At 49.4% G+C, this 16,982-nt stretch overlaps 6 protein-coding genes across 6 annotated transcripts; 3 read left to right on the forward strand and 3 right to left on the reverse strand.

The window, feature by feature from the left end:
* Positions 1-119: 119 nt before the first annotated feature.
* On the reverse strand, positions 120-1,870 carry COCSADRAFT_38365 (uncharacterized protein). Its single transcript, XM_007703415.1, has 5 exons — positions 1,399-1,870; positions 1,283-1,339; positions 1,161-1,231; positions 736-1,109; positions 120-679 (listed from the first exon to the last, which is right to left on the reverse strand). Exons 1-5 carry the CDS (start codon positions 1,637-1,639, stop codon positions 316-318), a joined length of 1,107 nt encoding a protein of 368 aa, XP_007701605.1. The 5' UTR covers positions 1,640-1,870; the 3' UTR covers positions 120-315.
* Positions 1,871-2,691: 821 nt separating this feature from the next.
* COCSADRAFT_94175 (uncharacterized protein) lies at positions 2,692-5,065 on the reverse strand (the record flags this gene model as incomplete). Its single annotated transcript, XM_007703610.1, has 3 exons — positions 2,692-3,767; positions 3,870-4,844; positions 4,882-5,065. Coding segments are annotated over 3 exons (2,235 nt in total), but the record flags the coding sequence as incomplete, so codon positions are not given.
* A 1,164-nt stretch (positions 5,066-6,229) lies between these two features.
* Positions 6,230-7,093, forward strand: COCSADRAFT_162016 (uncharacterized protein; the record flags this gene model as incomplete). The annotated part of the gene is made up of 1 exon (XM_007703611.1): positions 6,230-7,093. One exon carries the CDS (start codon positions 6,230-6,232, stop codon positions 7,091-7,093), a length of 864 nt encoding a protein of 287 aa, XP_007701801.1.
* A 350-nt stretch (positions 7,094-7,443) lies between these two features.
* On the reverse strand, positions 7,444-7,722 carry COCSADRAFT_172890 (uncharacterized protein; the record flags this gene model as incomplete). Its single annotated transcript, XM_007703612.1, has 1 exon — positions 7,444-7,722. One exon carries the CDS (start codon positions 7,720-7,722, stop codon positions 7,444-7,446), a length of 279 nt encoding a protein of 92 aa, XP_007701802.1.
* Positions 7,723-10,955: 3,233 nt separating this feature from the next.
* Positions 10,956-12,044, forward strand: COCSADRAFT_49570 (uncharacterized protein; the record flags this gene model as incomplete). Its single annotated transcript, XM_007703472.1, has 1 exon — positions 10,956-12,044. A coding segment is annotated over one exon (1,089 nt), but the record flags the coding sequence as incomplete, so codon positions are not given.
* Positions 12,045-12,859: 815 nt separating this feature from the next.
* Positions 12,860-14,887, forward strand: COCSADRAFT_121089 (uncharacterized protein). The gene is made up of 4 exons (XM_007703613.1): positions 12,860-13,230; positions 13,277-13,628; positions 13,682-13,753; positions 13,808-14,887. The coding sequence occupies exons 1-4, from the start codon at positions 13,108-13,110 to the stop codon at positions 14,734-14,736; spliced, it is 1,476 nt and encodes a 491-aa protein (XP_007701803.1). The 5' UTR covers positions 12,860-13,107; the 3' UTR covers positions 14,737-14,887.
* The last annotated feature ends 2,095 nt before the right edge of the window (positions 14,888-16,982 follow it).

Genomic DNA, 16,982 nt, shown 5'->3' on the forward strand with positions numbered 1-16,982 from the left:
ACCGGTGAGGGTGCTACTTGGCCAATCTGCTTCTCTTTCCAAGAAACTTGGATCATAGTATGGTTGCGCTGTTCTTACTGGTATTATCAAGAAGTATCTGGCAGCTAAGTTGCGATAGATGCGGGTTTGGATTGATTCAACGAGGGGTATTGTATAAAATGTAAACGACTTTTAGACCCAATACACAGGTCCGGCTGCTACTTGTATGTGGCTAAGAAATAATACTTGAGCCATGGTCTCCCAAAACCTCTTGGCTCCAAACTTGGGTATGCAAGTTGGAGTCAACCTCCTGACAAATATCATCGCAACAGATCCCTAATGACCATAGGTGGCAGCGGGTTTCGCGGGCTCAATGTAGTCTTTAGAAGTCGTAACGAATTGTAGTGGCACAATCTGAGGCTTCGGGGTGTTGTCGTACGTTTTGTCGTGATATACATCCGAGAGCGAGTCCTTGGAAGATGTCCTCTGCCCACTGCTGACCAGTCGTGTCCGAAGACTGGAAACTCCGCTTCTGCTACGCTTCACAAAAGCCGGTGCAAACACCAGACAAGGCGCAATAATGACTGTGTTCATCTCTACGATCGTCATCTCCGAGGTCAGAACGGCTGCCCAGAAATGATCAGACTCGTTGAGATTCCGAATCGACCATCCCATGCGAACCACGCTGACGATACATGCCCTTTTCCACGGTTAGCCTGTTCTCCTAAATAATACAACGTCAAGGGGATGTCTTACACAAGACCAACCCCAAACACAGCACAAACTCCGAGCTTCCTCTGAAAATTCATACTCAGCTTCCACACCTGCTGTAGCGGAATTACCAGAATGTAAAAGTCGATAAAGACATTGACAGCAGCTTGGATAGTCACCACCTTGTTGACTGCCTTACAGAACTGGTTCGTCACAGCCGACACACCCATACACAGCACTGCCTGTGCAATCTCGTGGCCCATGAACGCCGCAGATGATAACAGCGTCAAGAAGATGCCAAAATAGATGAGGTGGCGGGTGAATTCGACAACGTTGAAGAAGCGGAGGTAGAGTAGCAGGACAGATAGTTTGGCAAAGCAGATACCGACGATGTATAGAGTGGATAGTTGGTTGAGTTGCTGTGGCAAGTTAGATATCAAGGAAACCCTCCATACAAGAAGTGGTTGTACCAGTAGTCTCGAATGCGTCAAAGTGACAGCGCGAATGTCCCAAAGATGCTTTCCATATCCAATATCGAGACCTAGTCCTTTTCATCAGCACCATACCATACTACCACAATATCATCACTCACCCGAAATCATAAGTCCACTATGCGCAGCCGAAGCCATCGTCGCAAGAATACACATCACTATCCCATATAAGCACTAATACAAGACGAAAGGAACTCTTTTTTTTTCTTCAGCTCACCTCCATCCCAGCCAACTACGTCCTTGGCCGTACGTCGCGCAATAAACCGCACCGCCACCGCCAGCACCGTCGCACTCAAAAATACCGCATTCATAACAATCAACTCCATATCGCGAGACTCTGGATCGACAAAATTCGACGCCTGCCCCTCGGGCGGCGGCATCGCAGGTAAATTCCATATATAACCTGGCATACCTCCAGGTCCCGTCGGCACCGCAGCATCTGGCGTCGTCATCGTCATCGTGAGCGTCTTGGCTCTCTCTCGCGTACTCGGTGAAAGAGAGAGAGAGAGAGACTTGCGGAAGGGAAGGGATCGGGAAGGAGATAGGATAGTAGTAGAAAAAGCTTTTCGTCGTCTCCGCTCCAAAGTCGTCACAACAACAACAACAACAAAAAAAGAACAAAACTTGCAATACTTTGCTTCAAACGGTTCTCTTTCTCGGGGACCGAGCAAGTTACAAATGAGCATTTTCATTTAGCCTCGCCACCAACTCCGTTTTATTTACAGGCTGTACCACCTCCGTTTTCCGTTTTTACATACTAGGCGTCCAATCACCCTGGTACCAATGAACGCTCGCTTTGGCGCCGGAGCTCATCCTAGTCTATATACCCATGTTGACTTTGCATGTGCTTACTTATATTGATGGGCATTAAACTGATAGGGGTGATGGGCGGAGAGTTGCTTGCATAGTCATCGGCGCACAGCTTGATGCATGTCAGACGAGTGTGGTCTTGGTGTTTGCGCCTCCCGAAGATAAAGTCACCCTTCTGTGGGTGGGTACCGTATTTGGATACAATACCGCCAATCTCCCTTGTACTGTTACATTTTTCTACTCTGGTGTCCGCGCTAGGTACTCTGTGATGAGAGATGTGTGATTTTTGTGCGAGGGAGTGTAGGCATTAGTTTGTCATGTCCCCGCGCTGGTGTCACCCTCCCTAATAAAGAATCTGTTTCGGCAGTTGCGATGAAAAGTGTTCAGAACTTCGATCCGTATAGAAGAAAAAGAAACAAGAACAGTCATGATGGAAAAATTGTCCATGATTTTGTAGCGTGATGCTCGAAGCACTGTAGGCATTGACAATGCTAACGCACTATCAAGCACGTGATTCGATGACACGTATTAACCTCACGTAGTAAAAGGGGAAACTACAGTTTAGTGCACAAAATGAAGTCCAGCAACACTTCGAAGACGCATGAAGTTAAAATGTTGGTATTCTAAATAAACTAAACACAAACGACAACTTGTATGTGCGGGTATCATTCAAAGAAAATCAAAACCGAAAAGGGGAAAATCACTTTGCTGCGCCTGGGCTATTCCGAGCTGGTGAAAGCATATTGGGAGCAAGGGTGACCTTGAATGTTCGTAAGTAGGGTGGATCAGAAGCCTGAGCTGTCGAACTTGGCTTCTGTGATGCACCGTTTGACACGTGTTCAGCGAACTCAATGTTCTCCCTAGCCACCGCATTCTTTGAGGGTGTGCCGTTGGCATCTACCGACATATCTCGTTGTCGCTGTGCTGGTGTCGGTGTTTCTGGTGTAAGAGGACTACTATGTTCGGATATTGGTTGTGTCATAACTTGTTTGCCATTTGTCCACTGCTCAGTGGGACGGTTGAGGGTGGCTGGGGTAGTGTTGGCCGACGATGCAGCCACGAGCTCGTCTGAAGATCGTTTTGTCTGCGAAAATGACGGCGATGGGTTGATGTGAGAATGAGATAGTCCAAAGACCGTGACTTTAGAAGTCGCGACTTGCTCTTCCGAATACAGGTCGTTCTTCTCGGAATCGGTAGTGGACGGCATACCGAAATCGTCTGGAATTTCGGGTATAGGTCCAATGGCGCTGCCTCTGCCGGCCCCTCCTTTGGCCCACTCCCATATACCGCGGCGCAAGGGCGTTTGATATAATGGCTGCACAGGTCCTCCTTGACCCTCACCGTCGACTCCATCAACGACCTGGCTATCCTTCACTAGGCGATGTCTGTCTTCTAAGCTTTGGAGGCGCTCGTCGAGGGCTGGGTGTGGCTCGTATGTCCTCGTCCCGTTGACTTGGAACCGCTCGAGGTGTTTTCGATCTGGAGACGTCACCTTGCGTAGCCTTTCCCTGTCCTTCTCCCTGTCCCGAAAGGCGTCTGGATTGGGCGGCTGAGTAGCGACTGCCATTTCCTTCGATGTACCAACTGTCGAACTCGCCGGACTTGTCAGGCAGCGGCGAAGAGGATTTTTGCCGTGAGGGCGAGCTGGCGGGGGAGGAGGCAGTGGAGAATGAGGGGGCGGCTCTGTCTGGAGATGGGGGAGGGGAGGGCGGTTCGGCTGGACGGAGTTTATGTAGGGGACCGATTTGACGGATGACTGGGCGATCCTCTTCTTTGCTGGTTAATTGGAGTTACTACGGGGGTTGTACAATCAAAAAAGGGGGTAGAGAAGATATGGTGAAGCTGGGAATGAACTGCAGACAAAGCAGAGCTACACACCTTGCTTCCCTCGAAGTTTCTCCTTGACGTAACAGTTGGGTGCGGCCTCATGATCGTGATAAAGGCACTCGTTTCCCTTGTCTGTTGGGTCGTCAAACAACATGCCGCCAGTGCCAGACCTGATGGCCTTAACCAGATCAATGGCAAAGTCGGGATTGTTGGTGAAGCATTCGCGGTACGTCTCAACGTCCCGCTCGTTCGCGGGGTCCATGATCTGGCGAGCGGCAATGCGCGTCATCAGGCGACGAAAGGGCGAACCGGTCGGGCTCTTGCGGTAGATGGCGTCGATCTCGTCGGGGTCGGGGACTAACTCAGCCTCATGTAGGCCTTTTCTATACTGATCCATGGCCACATTCTTCAACTGGGTCATGTTGAAGCGTTCACAAAGGAGGTAGAGCTTGTGGCAGCTCACAGCATAGTCGTACTTTTGGTTCTCGTCGGCCATGTCTGAGACGTCGTCCAGACTGCCTTGGTAGAGCCATTTGACCAGCAGCTCGAAGCCGGCCGGGTCATGGTCGGGCAATTCGAGGCGGTCTTTCCTCGTATTGCCGTTGGCGTCACCCAGGAGCTCATTCTCGAGGGTTTCGGAGTGGTGGCACAGCAGGTTGCGGTGCAGCGCCCAGTGGCGCTTCGACTCGCCTACGTATATATCGATCATGGGTCCAGAGAGTAGTCTATCGCGTTGCAGCTTAGCTAATGCTCGTACGTGTAGATGATGAGAGAACAGGCGATGCGTCAGGGCAGGGCGCACTGCGATGCACTGCGCGAGTGCCTGCGACTGTTGCGCCGGCGAGCATTGCGACGCCCCCGGAAATGGCGCGTGATGGATCAAGCCGGCCATGTCTTGCTCTTGTGTCTGCGACGCATCCGCCTCATCGCGCCGGTGGTCGGAGAAGGGATCATCTACGTACTCAGCAAATGTCGGGGCGGGCACATGGCCAATGCTACCAGTAGCCATTCGCAATCGACGGGAACCTGGAATGGCGAAATCACGGTGGTAGACTCTTGGAACCTGCCCCATATGGCGCGATGGCGGCGCTCATAAAGGCAAGACAGCTGGCGCGTGTGACAAGGGCGGTCAAGACGTGGATGTGGATGCTGTGAGTTGTCGTGATGATGGTGTCGCCGTGCTGTTGACGTGCTGAGTGGAGATGGCTGGGGTGGCTCGCCCTCGTGTCGAAGCGTAGCGCGGCCAGGCACAAGGAGATGCCGTTGTCTTTACACCTGGTCCTCGTCGGCCCCACACCGCGAGCAACACTTGCAGACCGACTGGCCTAGACGATGACAATCTGTGACACTAGTTTCCCCAGCCTTCTCTGCCCCTGAATGACTGTGCATGATTTCTTTTGCTGGTTGCTTTTTGCGTTGGCGTTCAACGATTACCCCTCAATCAGAATGCGACCAATCCGCCTGCCCACTAGCCGTTTCCTGTAGATCGATCAGACGATGCTGGAGGAGATCATGCCCGTCAGTTTTCAACGAGTAGTTGAGAGCAAAAAGAACATGTCCAGTACGCCAGAGAGTGTACAGTGTTGGCAGTTTCCCAGCCACTCGATGCGTGGCACCATCGCCTTAGCATTGCACGCGCCACACATGGGCCTGCGCCACACCAGCCCCGCCAAAAGCTACCCCACGCCATCTCCAGCTACCCCACCAACAGCTTCCATTTGACACTGTCGCACGTGATGCTACCTCAATCTTCGTATTACACTTCCTAAGACATGCTGACACTATGCGTTATCGTATTCTTTGCGAAATGCCGTCTCGCTCGTTAACCAGCATCATCCATCGCTCTCGGTATATCCACCATGGATGTGCGTTTGCCCGTCCTCTTGCCGTTTGGTCTCAATAGGGAATTTCAATCCTTGTTCGCAGAAAATGTTGGTGTAAAAAAACAAGATAGACCATTGCATTTCCGTGTCCTGTCTTTACGTGAAATATTAGCCTTGTAACGTTCACGCGCTTGCAAGTTGCCTTTCCAAGCGCCATCTATCGCGGACTCTGCTCCGAACAAACATCATCGAATCCGGAAACCTAACAAGATCAAAATGGGCTGAAAAAGCGGCAGAGAAGAGCGCAATCACTCAGTAATCATACCTAAACCACCTGAGTCTCTATCGAGGGCCCCCAAGAATCCTCTGAGATCGATGCGCGACACAAACAGAAACTTGGAGATTGATGCGGATTGACGCTTGGGTGCCTCTCGCGAAATACCAACTATAATTGACGGCGATTCGGCCAAGCCAGTGATATCAGGCAAATCGAACCCTAGGATGCGTGGCGTAAGAGTGTCTCCCGAACTCATCTTGCGTGGCATCTCACCTACGCATGATTTTCACTCGCCAGTCCAGCCGACCAATATGCGTGATGAAAGAAACTCTCGGCTTTTCTCGCGTACTATCGAATCCAATAGACCTGGCCTATGGCAGTACCACTCGCTTCAATCTCAGCAAGAACCCCGGACTTCACCCCCCAAAACATCGATGGTGGCAGATATTTCATATACAAAATCGCCTATTAATCGCTACGGAACCACGAACAGTGAAGAGAAAGACATGACATTGGTAGACATAGACGATTTCGAGATGAGAAAAAAGATTGCGCAGTTGATGGCCGTGGCGCCAGCGCTACCCGTCAAAGATCTATATCACCTTATTATCGATAGTGAGGGCCGTCTTTCTAAAGCCAAGAAAAAGGCCATCCGGATGAGCAAAGCACCAGATACGTTGCGCACGCCTACACAACTCTCCTTACAACCACGAGCACTTATCAATAACTCAGATACAGAAGGTGTCATAGTCAATATCCGCGACTCGGATAAACAAAAAACTATGGTTAAGATAGATCCGAGTGACCCCTTCTTTAAGTGGGATGACGATGAACCAGCACCAGAGCAACCACCAACGGTAAAGCCTTGTCAGTCAAAGTCAACCGCTAAGAAAAAACAACCCCAAAGTGCACGCTCACATCATTCCGCGAACGAACCAAAACCCAAGCCTCCAGCGACACTGACACCGTCATATCAAAGTAAAAAGCGCACAAAAGCCCCGCATTCAAAGCGAACAAACATACGAGAGACCAGCAGTGACCGCGAATTCATAGTGGCTAATGACGGGATGCAATATGTTTCGGACTTTGACGACTCTGACGACTTTATTCTTTCGCGCAATGTTATTATACCCAGCAGGACTCGGAGACGGAGACGCAAGTTTAGTATGATTTGAGAAGTCATGGAACTTCATACCAGATTATGGTTTGCCAGTATAGACTAAAACTCGCTGGGAAACCGCCCGAGGATGGAAAATACGGGCGGAAGAAGACCATATGTGTTCAACAAGGCATAGCGCCAACCCGCTTCCCGAAAAAACGGGACGAGCCGAACACGGCCGAATGACGGAATGCAGCAAGGCAGTTTACCGAGAAAAGGAAATCCAGAGCTTAGTTAAGATAGGCAGTACGGAGTTAAAACATCATGCGAAATCTATGGTTGCAACCCCTTGTACGAAACACACTTCTCACCTATCCCATGTCCTCAGCCTCCCCAACTAGACGCCCACAATCCACAAAAAAGACCCTACACTTCCCTCACGTTCTCCCGTCCCCTCTGCTCCCGCACCCCCAAGAACCCCCGAAGCTGCATTTCCACATCCCCACCATGGCGCTGCCGATCCATTTCCCGGCCCACCTGCCTGCTTTTCTTGATATAGAGATGGACCAGCATCGCGCAGAGCATTGGTCCGAAGATGCAGATGGGAACGAAGAGTGAGAGCGGCATATTTCCAACCATTATCTCTTTGGGTTCGGGTGGTGCGGCGCTTGGGAGGAGTGGGACGGGTACGTTCATGGTTGTCATGGAAGGCGTGATCTAAGTTTTTGGAGATATAAGCGTTTGTGGTGTTTGTAAAAGTAGTAGGCAACTTGAAGAACTTGATATGTTTGCAGTTGTAATTGAAAATGGAGTATTGGACCTACGCTGCGTTTTAAGCGCGGTTATAAAGTTGGTGGTGGTGGAAAGATGAGACATCGTACAAGAACAACAAGAGTGACTTTCGTGGTAAGCAAACATGTTCAGACCTTACACCACAAAGCGGAGTATCACGCGCCATACATTTAGATATGATCCCGAGACATGGCTCAACGATACATCCCAATCGAAGTATAAGCTCTTCCGGTAGAACTGGGTACATCTCTGGTATCGTCCATGCCCCTCCCGTTATTCAAATGAAGCATCTGTTGCGCTACAAGAGAAGTTCTGCACGATGTTGGCGTACCGCTTGTTAGGCTAGGGCGCGATGATCAAGGCGTTCTTGCGTGACCATTGCAAGGTGCGAATTAAGAGGTGGGGTGGTAAATTTACGCAAGACGAGGTGGTAGCTGCGGGCTTGAGAACAAGGTGCTTGTGGCGTTGCTGTTAACGATGGCGTGAGTGGCTGGATTGGTGAGGGCTGGATGATGTTGCTGGGCTGTGAATCGGTGAGAGATGGTAGGTTCGAAGTGTTTGAAGATATCGAGGTCAAAGTACTATTTTGGATGTTGGCTTAATATTTTGCTTCTCTGTCTAGGAGATGATGGAGATGATGGGAAAAGACTCACGGCTGGGATTGTTTGACGACTGTGAGTTGGTGGTAGTAGCTGTGTCTTATTGTCAGAAGGGTAATAATGTGGGCTAGAAAGTTGGCCGAAATTTCTGCATCACTATCATAGTAGGGTAACGTGTCGCATAGTTGTCAGCGGGCTTTGCATCGTTCGAATATTTCAAATCAGACTAGAAGCCAGTTCATGTAAAAGGCTCCGCACAATGAGATTCTTCCCTGCTGTTACAGGCGCCCATGGGTTTGTCTAGGTGATGTGACAGTCGGAGTAAATTCGATAAAAGACGACTGAGCAGTCGTGTTGCTAATTCGTTTGCCAAAAATATTTGTGCGACTGTTCGATCGTATTCAAGACATTGCGCAGCAGAAGCACTTACTGCATCAAGGTATGTTGAACTATTGAGATGAGAGAATGTATGTTGAAATGGGATTTTGAAATGTATTATATCCACCTTGTGCAGACCATTCTACACCCAGCTTTGCAGATGTTGGAGGCTGAAAAGAGATTCGAATATCTTCCAGTAAAGAATCAATTGAGGTAAGATCATGAACTCAGTGTCGTAACATCCACTTGCGGACTGAGAGTGTGTCGTGACAATTTGTCCGGAGCCACTCTGGATCAGGTCTTTGGGTCAAGATCGCAAAACTTGCTCAGAAACACCAACGCGAAGCCTCAGCTTGATGGGATCACTTGACATAAGACTGCCAAGTCGATATCGCAACACATGTTTGGGAATGTGGACCGAAAAAATCCATACTTTCTCAGGCTAGAGACCCACTGAAAATACCCCGCGTTATCAACATGGAACACTCCGCCTTAGATTGCGTACGTAGTCCCGTCATGTGTCTGTTAATCCCGAGGTTTTTTTTCGCTGGCAACGATCACATTCGTTTTCGAATTTTCAAGAAGTGGCACTGCACTAAATCTATCACCGTTGCGATATCTGTCGTGATACCGCAGCTTGTAATTTATATCATACATGTCGCAAAATCGATCATCGATGATATCAGAACTCTGATCGGGGGGCCCAGTTCTACCAGCATTGTGTTATGGTAACGTGGGATTTAACGCATTTAGTATCTTATTTAGTACAAATAGACAAAGGACCCTATCATATTCAGGTTACAACTGCATTCACCAAGTATATCCCTTCTAGTGATTGCAGTGACAGGCATTTGCCAAGGTCCAATAGTATAATAGAGCGCTGTGCGTATTTTTGTTTAGGGCCGACTCGCAGCCGGCAGTATAACCCAAAATGTACACTACGATTCTAGGCAGCCTAGTACTTCATAATCGCTGCAATACAGGTGAGGAATAGATTAGCAATACTAGTCATTATAGGGCGAGTGACCGTATAAGGAATTTGATCAGATGTTCAGTATGATATCGACTGGGGAGATTTTCTTTAACTAGGAAAACACGTGGGATGCTGAAGTCATTGGGTGGTTTGGCGCCCGAGACACAAGGTTCTTGAGCTTTGATGATAGGCAAAAACCTCTTATCTCGGATCAGTTGCATTTGATCACCCGGATCTACTCTTGCTCAGCTGCACGTAATTATCACGTGACTGACACATGCTCGGTCTTTCCCATGACGCCGACCACCATCTCTCGATTATGCTCCAATCACCAGAGAGCAGCGGTGAGGTATGCATTTCAAGCCACAACACAATCGAAAGCCATTGAGTCCGTACCTGTCTACCAACTCCACAAGATCTTTGCTAACAATAGCCTTTACTTACATAGCCTTCCGCCTCGAGCCGAAGCACGGGGATCCGGCAGTCTTCGCCCGAAACGGCGGAGCATGCGTTGATTTTCCTAGCTGCTTTGCTCCATATTTTACTATGACACGGCAGCACGACATAAAGGCATGCTGCCTTTGTCGACTCAGTACGTGATAGTATCTTGACACGCTCCGACACGTACACATGCTCCGAAACGTCCAAATTCTCCGACAAGATCCGATACTCTTTTCCCTTGTTTGAGACACGACACGACATGACAGAGTCTTACCTGGTGCCAGCAGACAATCAAAATCCGTAAGGGTGCATTCTACGCAGATATATTTGTATCTTCGAGGTCGCCGTACTGCAAACTTTATTTGTCCAGCCTACAAGATCTCGTAAGTGCACGAACGTGGTGTCAAAATCAAGAATGATAGTCTTGCCGTCCCATCATGGATACCTATCTCTTCCAAGATCTTCGTATCGTGACCCTATTAGCCCTGTTAGCTCGTCACGTTTCGAGCATCAGATGTCGACGAAAACACCCCAGTGTCTCGTCGCTTATGAAACCACAGACTTGATAACGTGTTCTATCAGTAAGCTGGCCGTATCAGTAAGCTGGCCGCCCCACCAAAATTGACGCGACGCTCTACACCACCACCACAATGCCGCGACAACAACGCTCTATACAGACTTCTCGTGAAGGCAGACTAAGTCTTGCTATCGCATCCTATCATAATAATCCAAAAAGTTCTATCTACTCTCTTGCGAAAGCGTATGACGTGCCAAAATCAACACTCCAGACGCGTCTCCGCGGTGTCCAGCCACGGTCAGAGATTGCGTCTACTAGGCGCAAGCTATCACTTATTGAAGAGCAGTCTCTTGTTCAGTGGATTCTAGAGCTTGACCGACGTGGATTTCCACCACATATCATTGACGTGCGACGAATGGCAGACACTCTACTCGCCGCGCGTGGCCAGAATCCACCACCACCACCTATAGGCAAATGCTGGGTGCCGCGCTTTATTCAGAGCCAGCCAGAGCTTCAGACAAAGTGGAGTCGGAGATTCCATAGCCAGCGCGCCCAGTGTGAGGATCCTGTCGCAATTACAGCGTGGTTTAAGCTAGTAGAGGAGACGCGCCAGGCGTACGGCGTCCTAGACCAGGATATCTATAACTTTGACGAGACTGGATTCGCTATGGGCGTCGCTGCAACGTCGAAAGTCGTGACTAGCTCTAATAGAGTTGGTCGGGCAGTTGTCGTACAGCCAGGCAATCGTGAGTGGGTAACAGCAATCGAGTGCGTTAACGCGTCTGGCTGGTCTCTTCCACCTTTCATAATCCTGTGTGGTAAAGTCCACCAGAGTAGCTGGTATCACGACCTCCCATCAGAATGGACTGTCGGCGTCTCAGACAATGGCTGGACAACAGACGAGCTTGGCGTAGAGTGGGTGAAGCACTTCAACCGACATACAGCGTCTCGTACAGCTGGAGTCCATCGTCTTCTTATCCTAGATGGCCACGGCAGCCACGCTACACCAGAATTCGACCAGTACTGTGCCGAGAACAAGATTATCACTCTCTGCATGCCGCCTCACACGTCTCATCTCCTCCAGCCGCTTGATGTAAGCTGCTTCTCGCCTCTTAAGCGCGCATATGGGCGTGAGATTGAGGAGCTCGCCCGCCAAGGCGTCCACCACGTTGACAAGATAGACTTCCTCACTATCTATACACAGATCCGGCCGAGAGTCTTCACGCAGCAGAACATCCAGGCAGGCTTTCAGGCGACAGGCCTTGTCCCTCTCTGTCCCAAGCGTGTCCTATCGTCGCTTACAGTTGTCCGCACGCCATCTCCACTACAGACAACTATAGATAATAACGCCGTAACGCAGGCAGAAACACCGCATACAGTAGCTCAGCTTCAGCAGCAGGTGCGCTATCTCCAAGAGCGACTACACCGGCAGTCAGAGAGTCCAACAAGCATTGCTATACGCCAGCTTGCTAAGAGCGCTCAGCTTGCAATGCAATCAGCAACAATACTCGCAGAGGAGAATAAGAAGCTACGTACAGTCAATAAGCGCCAACAACAAAAGCAAGACCGGCGCCGTCAATATATCGCCTCTGGCGGGGTGCTTCAGGTGCAGCAGGCTCAGCAGCTTACTGCAGAGGCAGAAAGGTTGGTCATGGGCAGTGACCAGAACCAGACTGGTGAGCGACGCCAGCGCGCGCCGCCAACGTGCACGAAATGCCACACTGTAGGACATACTCGGACGTCATGCAGGACTAGATCATGAATTATATCTCTTAATTATCTCCAAAAATATTACGTTGTTGTGGCTCAATTGCGTAAAACGTCGCGTCAATTTTGGTGGGGCGGCCAGCTTACTGATACGGCCAGCTTACTGATAGAACACGTTAGTTAACTAACTATGGGCCAATGGCTTTGATCAGCAAGGTATCCCGGCTTGGCACTAAAAGCGGCAGGCAGATTGGTTGTTGCGTTTGTAGTTAGGATCGGCTGCGCGACACGAGACTAACACATGCGTACAAGCTTTCTCCTTGCAGTCCCCAATAGACTAGGCTCGGAAAGGGTACGCCTGGGAACGGGGGACCCGGTGGGTGTCTGTTCAAATAGCATTGACATGTCTTCGCTAGCTATAGCATTATGTCAGGGGCCTCGACAACGTGCATGCAACAGCGTTGTTGCGCAACGGTCGTTTGACCATACTATCTAATTGGTTGCTGTCGCCAATGCTTCTGGAAGAACCAACGACTCCTTGCTCGTGTTACTTACAAGCCGCCTTGTCATTTTCCGCTAACACGACTCGCAACGATCGGGCTTGAATATACTACCACGTAAATCCTTTTCGAGACGCAAATCCCAATGTCTGGTCTCTTCCTCTAAGCGCAGACTTCGCACCTATGCATTTTCGCCTCATCATCCTCGTCGTCGTATGCGCCCTGCTCAACATTGGCCATGCTCGCGCCGCAGGATCGGACCTGGACTCAAGGAAATTGGGTATCGATGATATTCCAGAATGCGGGGTTTGTAAAATTTTGAATCTCTTTGTACCTACTGACAATTCCACAGCTCATTTGCATGATATCGACAATCTCTACGAGCCCTTGTACCCTTGGAGACATCAACTGCATTTGTGGCGATAAGGATGTCACGACGCGTGTGGGGAGCTGCATGGTTGCCAACTGCACAATGCAAGACAGCTTGAACACCGCTAGGGTGCAGGCCGATGTATGCAACCTCCCCAATGATTCAAAACGTCAACGGCTTCTGAACCTCACCATTGTCGTGTATGTGGTGTGTTTTACATGCGTGGTTGGCAGAACCGCTGGCAAGATAGTATCAAAACGAGTGGCGTTGGATGACTATATTGTCGTTGGTACATGGCTGTTGGGTCAAGTGCCAATAGCGTGTGCTCTATCGAGTACGTGAAAGACGGCATCACTGTTGCATCTTACTTATGCTGACTAAACTTAGTGGTCGTACGTGGGTTCGGTGACCATCTTTGGAATCTGGAGGATGGTGCTTTGATGCCCATTCTCAAACTGTGTATGTTCAGCCTGTTCTTCGATTTCATATTCTCGTTCGACTGACTTTTACCAGTCTACATCGCTGCAGCAGTTTATGGTGTCGTCCTTGGTCTTATCAAGATTGCTTTACTGCTGTCCTACCTGAACATCTTTATAGAACCACGGTTTCGGTTACTCGCCTACATGACCATGGTTTTCATTAGCATCAGCACCATCGTCATATTCTTCCTATCGGTCTTTCTGTGCTCCCCTATCGAGTCTTTCTGGAACAGAGACATCAAGGGAAAGTGCATAAGCCCCAGGAATGTGTCTTATGCAAACTCAGCCAGTGCCATCGTGCAGGACCTTATTCTTCTGGCCCTTCCCCTAATATATATCCGGAACCTGCGCGTCAACCGCTGGCGTAAGTACGCTGTTGGTTTCATGTTTGCCACCGGCACCTTCGGTTGCATCGCAACTATGATTCGGATGCACACTCTGACCCGTTACAACATCTCTTTTGACCCTACCTGGGACTACGCTTCACTTGTTGCTTGGACCGAACTGGAGCTTGCAGCAGGCTGTATTTGTGTATCCCTTCCGTCTATTCGACTACTGGTTACACGACTCCTACCAGACTGCTTCAAGGGATTCCTTTCCCGCGTCGCAAACTCAACGGATAAATCGGGCAAGTCAACTAACACCGATCCACATTTGCAAGCACCGCCCCCTTCACGTCAGACTCCATCACAACAAGAATGGTATAGGCCACTTGGTCGGAGCTGGGTGTCGATTGGCGATCACAAGGACGATAATATCGAACTGAGTACCGTGGATTTGCTTCCTGTACATAAGACCGAGACCAAACGTGACAATAATTTCCCTCAGTCTGGAAATGGTGATAAATCAGATTTGACGGCAATCGCTTCTATTGGATGCATTTCCGACCGTTCATATTCTGAGGAGTTCATACGCACTGAAAACGGCATAGAGGGAGTCTCGACTCGCAGAGGGCCTTCCTGAACCATGATCAAGAGCTGGGTATATGCAAAAGGCAGAAATGAGACATGTTTGTTCAACTACATCACATGATAATATGAATTCTGGCGTTATACGTCTGCTTAGCCGAGCATTTACCGCCATATCCAACGCCAGCAGCATATCTGTACCTGCCGCTATATGCACACGATCCTCGGCGTCTCAAAGCCTCTGCTTTATCACACTGTGAACTAGTCGCAACAGGATCCGCGTCGCTTAAGGTACCCTTATCCTCACCTGCAACTCCCACTTAGATCGGAAAGATGGCTATCGGAGGACTTGTCACGAATAGTAATGTTTAGAATGAACCCCGCCAACCCTGTGAGTGGCGAAAATGTGTAACTAGAGCATGAATAGAAAGAGCATAAATCATATACTGTATGCCGGAACCCTCGACCCAGTTTTGAACTCCACCTCGCAGACGGCCTTTGTGTTCGAGCCCCCAAATACTCTATACTCCGTCTTGTGGTGATGCGCATTATGTTTTTGAACATTAACACCCATTATCTGGCCCTCCTTCCATCGTCTCGACCGCCATAGTATCGGCTTGTTCTTTTTCGAGCTGCAAGCACAGGGCTTCGGTCCTTCCCTCAGGCGTAACATGACTGATTACCGAGGTTCGCTTACCGAACAGCTGCTCCAGAGTTTCCCGATGAAGATCTTGTGGGCTTACGATGGGAAGTGGGGGATCAGAATTAGTACGCCACGTCGCGACAGGGATGGAAGAACTGGAGCTATCTGGCAACCATCTGACGAACGGGTCGGTGGTGCTTCGGGGAACCTGATCCACGCTTCAAAGATAGGACGAACTACTACTACCCTGAACCCTGAAAATTATGGGTTTCCCGCACTTCTGTCTCTCCATTCCCGTGCCTTCATTTAAGCTCAAGACGTTAAAGAGACGTCAGCAGAGTGACGCATGTTCCCCCGCCGGCCAAATAGAACACAAATTGCGTGATCTCTGGCCAGAGAGCGAGTAGAACACGTGATCTCGGATTAATCGATGCTCCCAACCAAATTCTTTTCCTGGCATGCACGAGCAGTAAAATGCCCAGCATCATGCAGTTTTTGTCTCGTCCCAGTAACGATCAGACAACGGCTATGGCGGCACAATGAACCCACGTGAGAATGACTCGCTGCGATTTATCTGTTCTGGATGGCTGCTGATGTGGCGGTCTCGAACAAGCGCAATCCAAGAATGGTACGACCACCACTGCCCGCGCAAGCCACCTGTCAAAGCTCCGCTTGGCGCGCGATCAGGGAGGTAATGCCGAAGAAGTCCCCTTAATTGCGCCCAGATATTCCACAAAGAGCCTTACATGAATAAGTTTCCATGAGAAAAGGATGTGATGTTGGGGGAAGGAATCTGGGACTGATCTACAGATCTACTCATGGCTATTAACCGGCATATGAAACATATCTTGTCGCCCTTGCATGATCGCATTGGAGCTGAAAGTTTCGCCGTGTCGAGTATTGCCATAGTGTAGCTCACGTATTAGTTTCAGAATATTATATCTGCACTATACACATTGAGAGAATTACAAAAAGTGGACGTACTAAGGCATAGGGTGCGCATTCTATGATTAGTTGATCGGAGCCAAGTCGAGCGTATCTCACACTATTTCAGTTAAACCAACTACATTGAAATCGTTCTCGTACCTAGCAAAATGCCTCCCCGCAAAGGCTTCTTTCGCACAAATTATCGTGTTGAAATTTAGTGAGCGGAAAATGTGCTGCTACTACAGCAAAGTCCAACTTAACTGTGTCGGTACTATAAAATTCTCCATTATTCTCCGCTGGCAAGTGCGGAGAGCCGCGTCCGAACCGCAGCTTAAAGTTCACAATGCAGCGGGTTCAGAGCTTATAATATCTGTACCAAAGTATGTCTGCAGGTGGCGTGTTACTAGTTGCAGGGGCTATCGCTCTCCGAAAGACGAGAGAAAAGGGATGGAAGAAGGACCAGTCGCGTCTAAGATGCTGGGACTCAGAGCAGAACTCAGGAAAAACAAGCGAGTCAAAACAAGTATTATTGATGATGACAGGGAGGTAAATGGTACTAGCTGCCCTGTGTAGATGATGACGTGCCAAGACACCAAACCCCATCCAGAGAGGTTCGACACTACCCTGTAAGGGGTGTAAGATGGTCACAGAGACGACCGATACTTGGGTTCACAAAAAGAGGAGATGAGGCTTCCTTCCTCTTAGGTATGTTCTTCTATGACTCTAACGCT

Source organism: Bipolaris sorokiniana, assembly GCF_000338995.1.
Source record: "Bipolaris sorokiniana ND90Pr unplaced genomic scaffold COCSAscaffold_10, whole genome shotgun sequence".
NCBI lineage: Eukaryota > Fungi > Ascomycota > Dothideomycetes > Pleosporales > Pleosporaceae > Bipolaris > Bipolaris sorokiniana.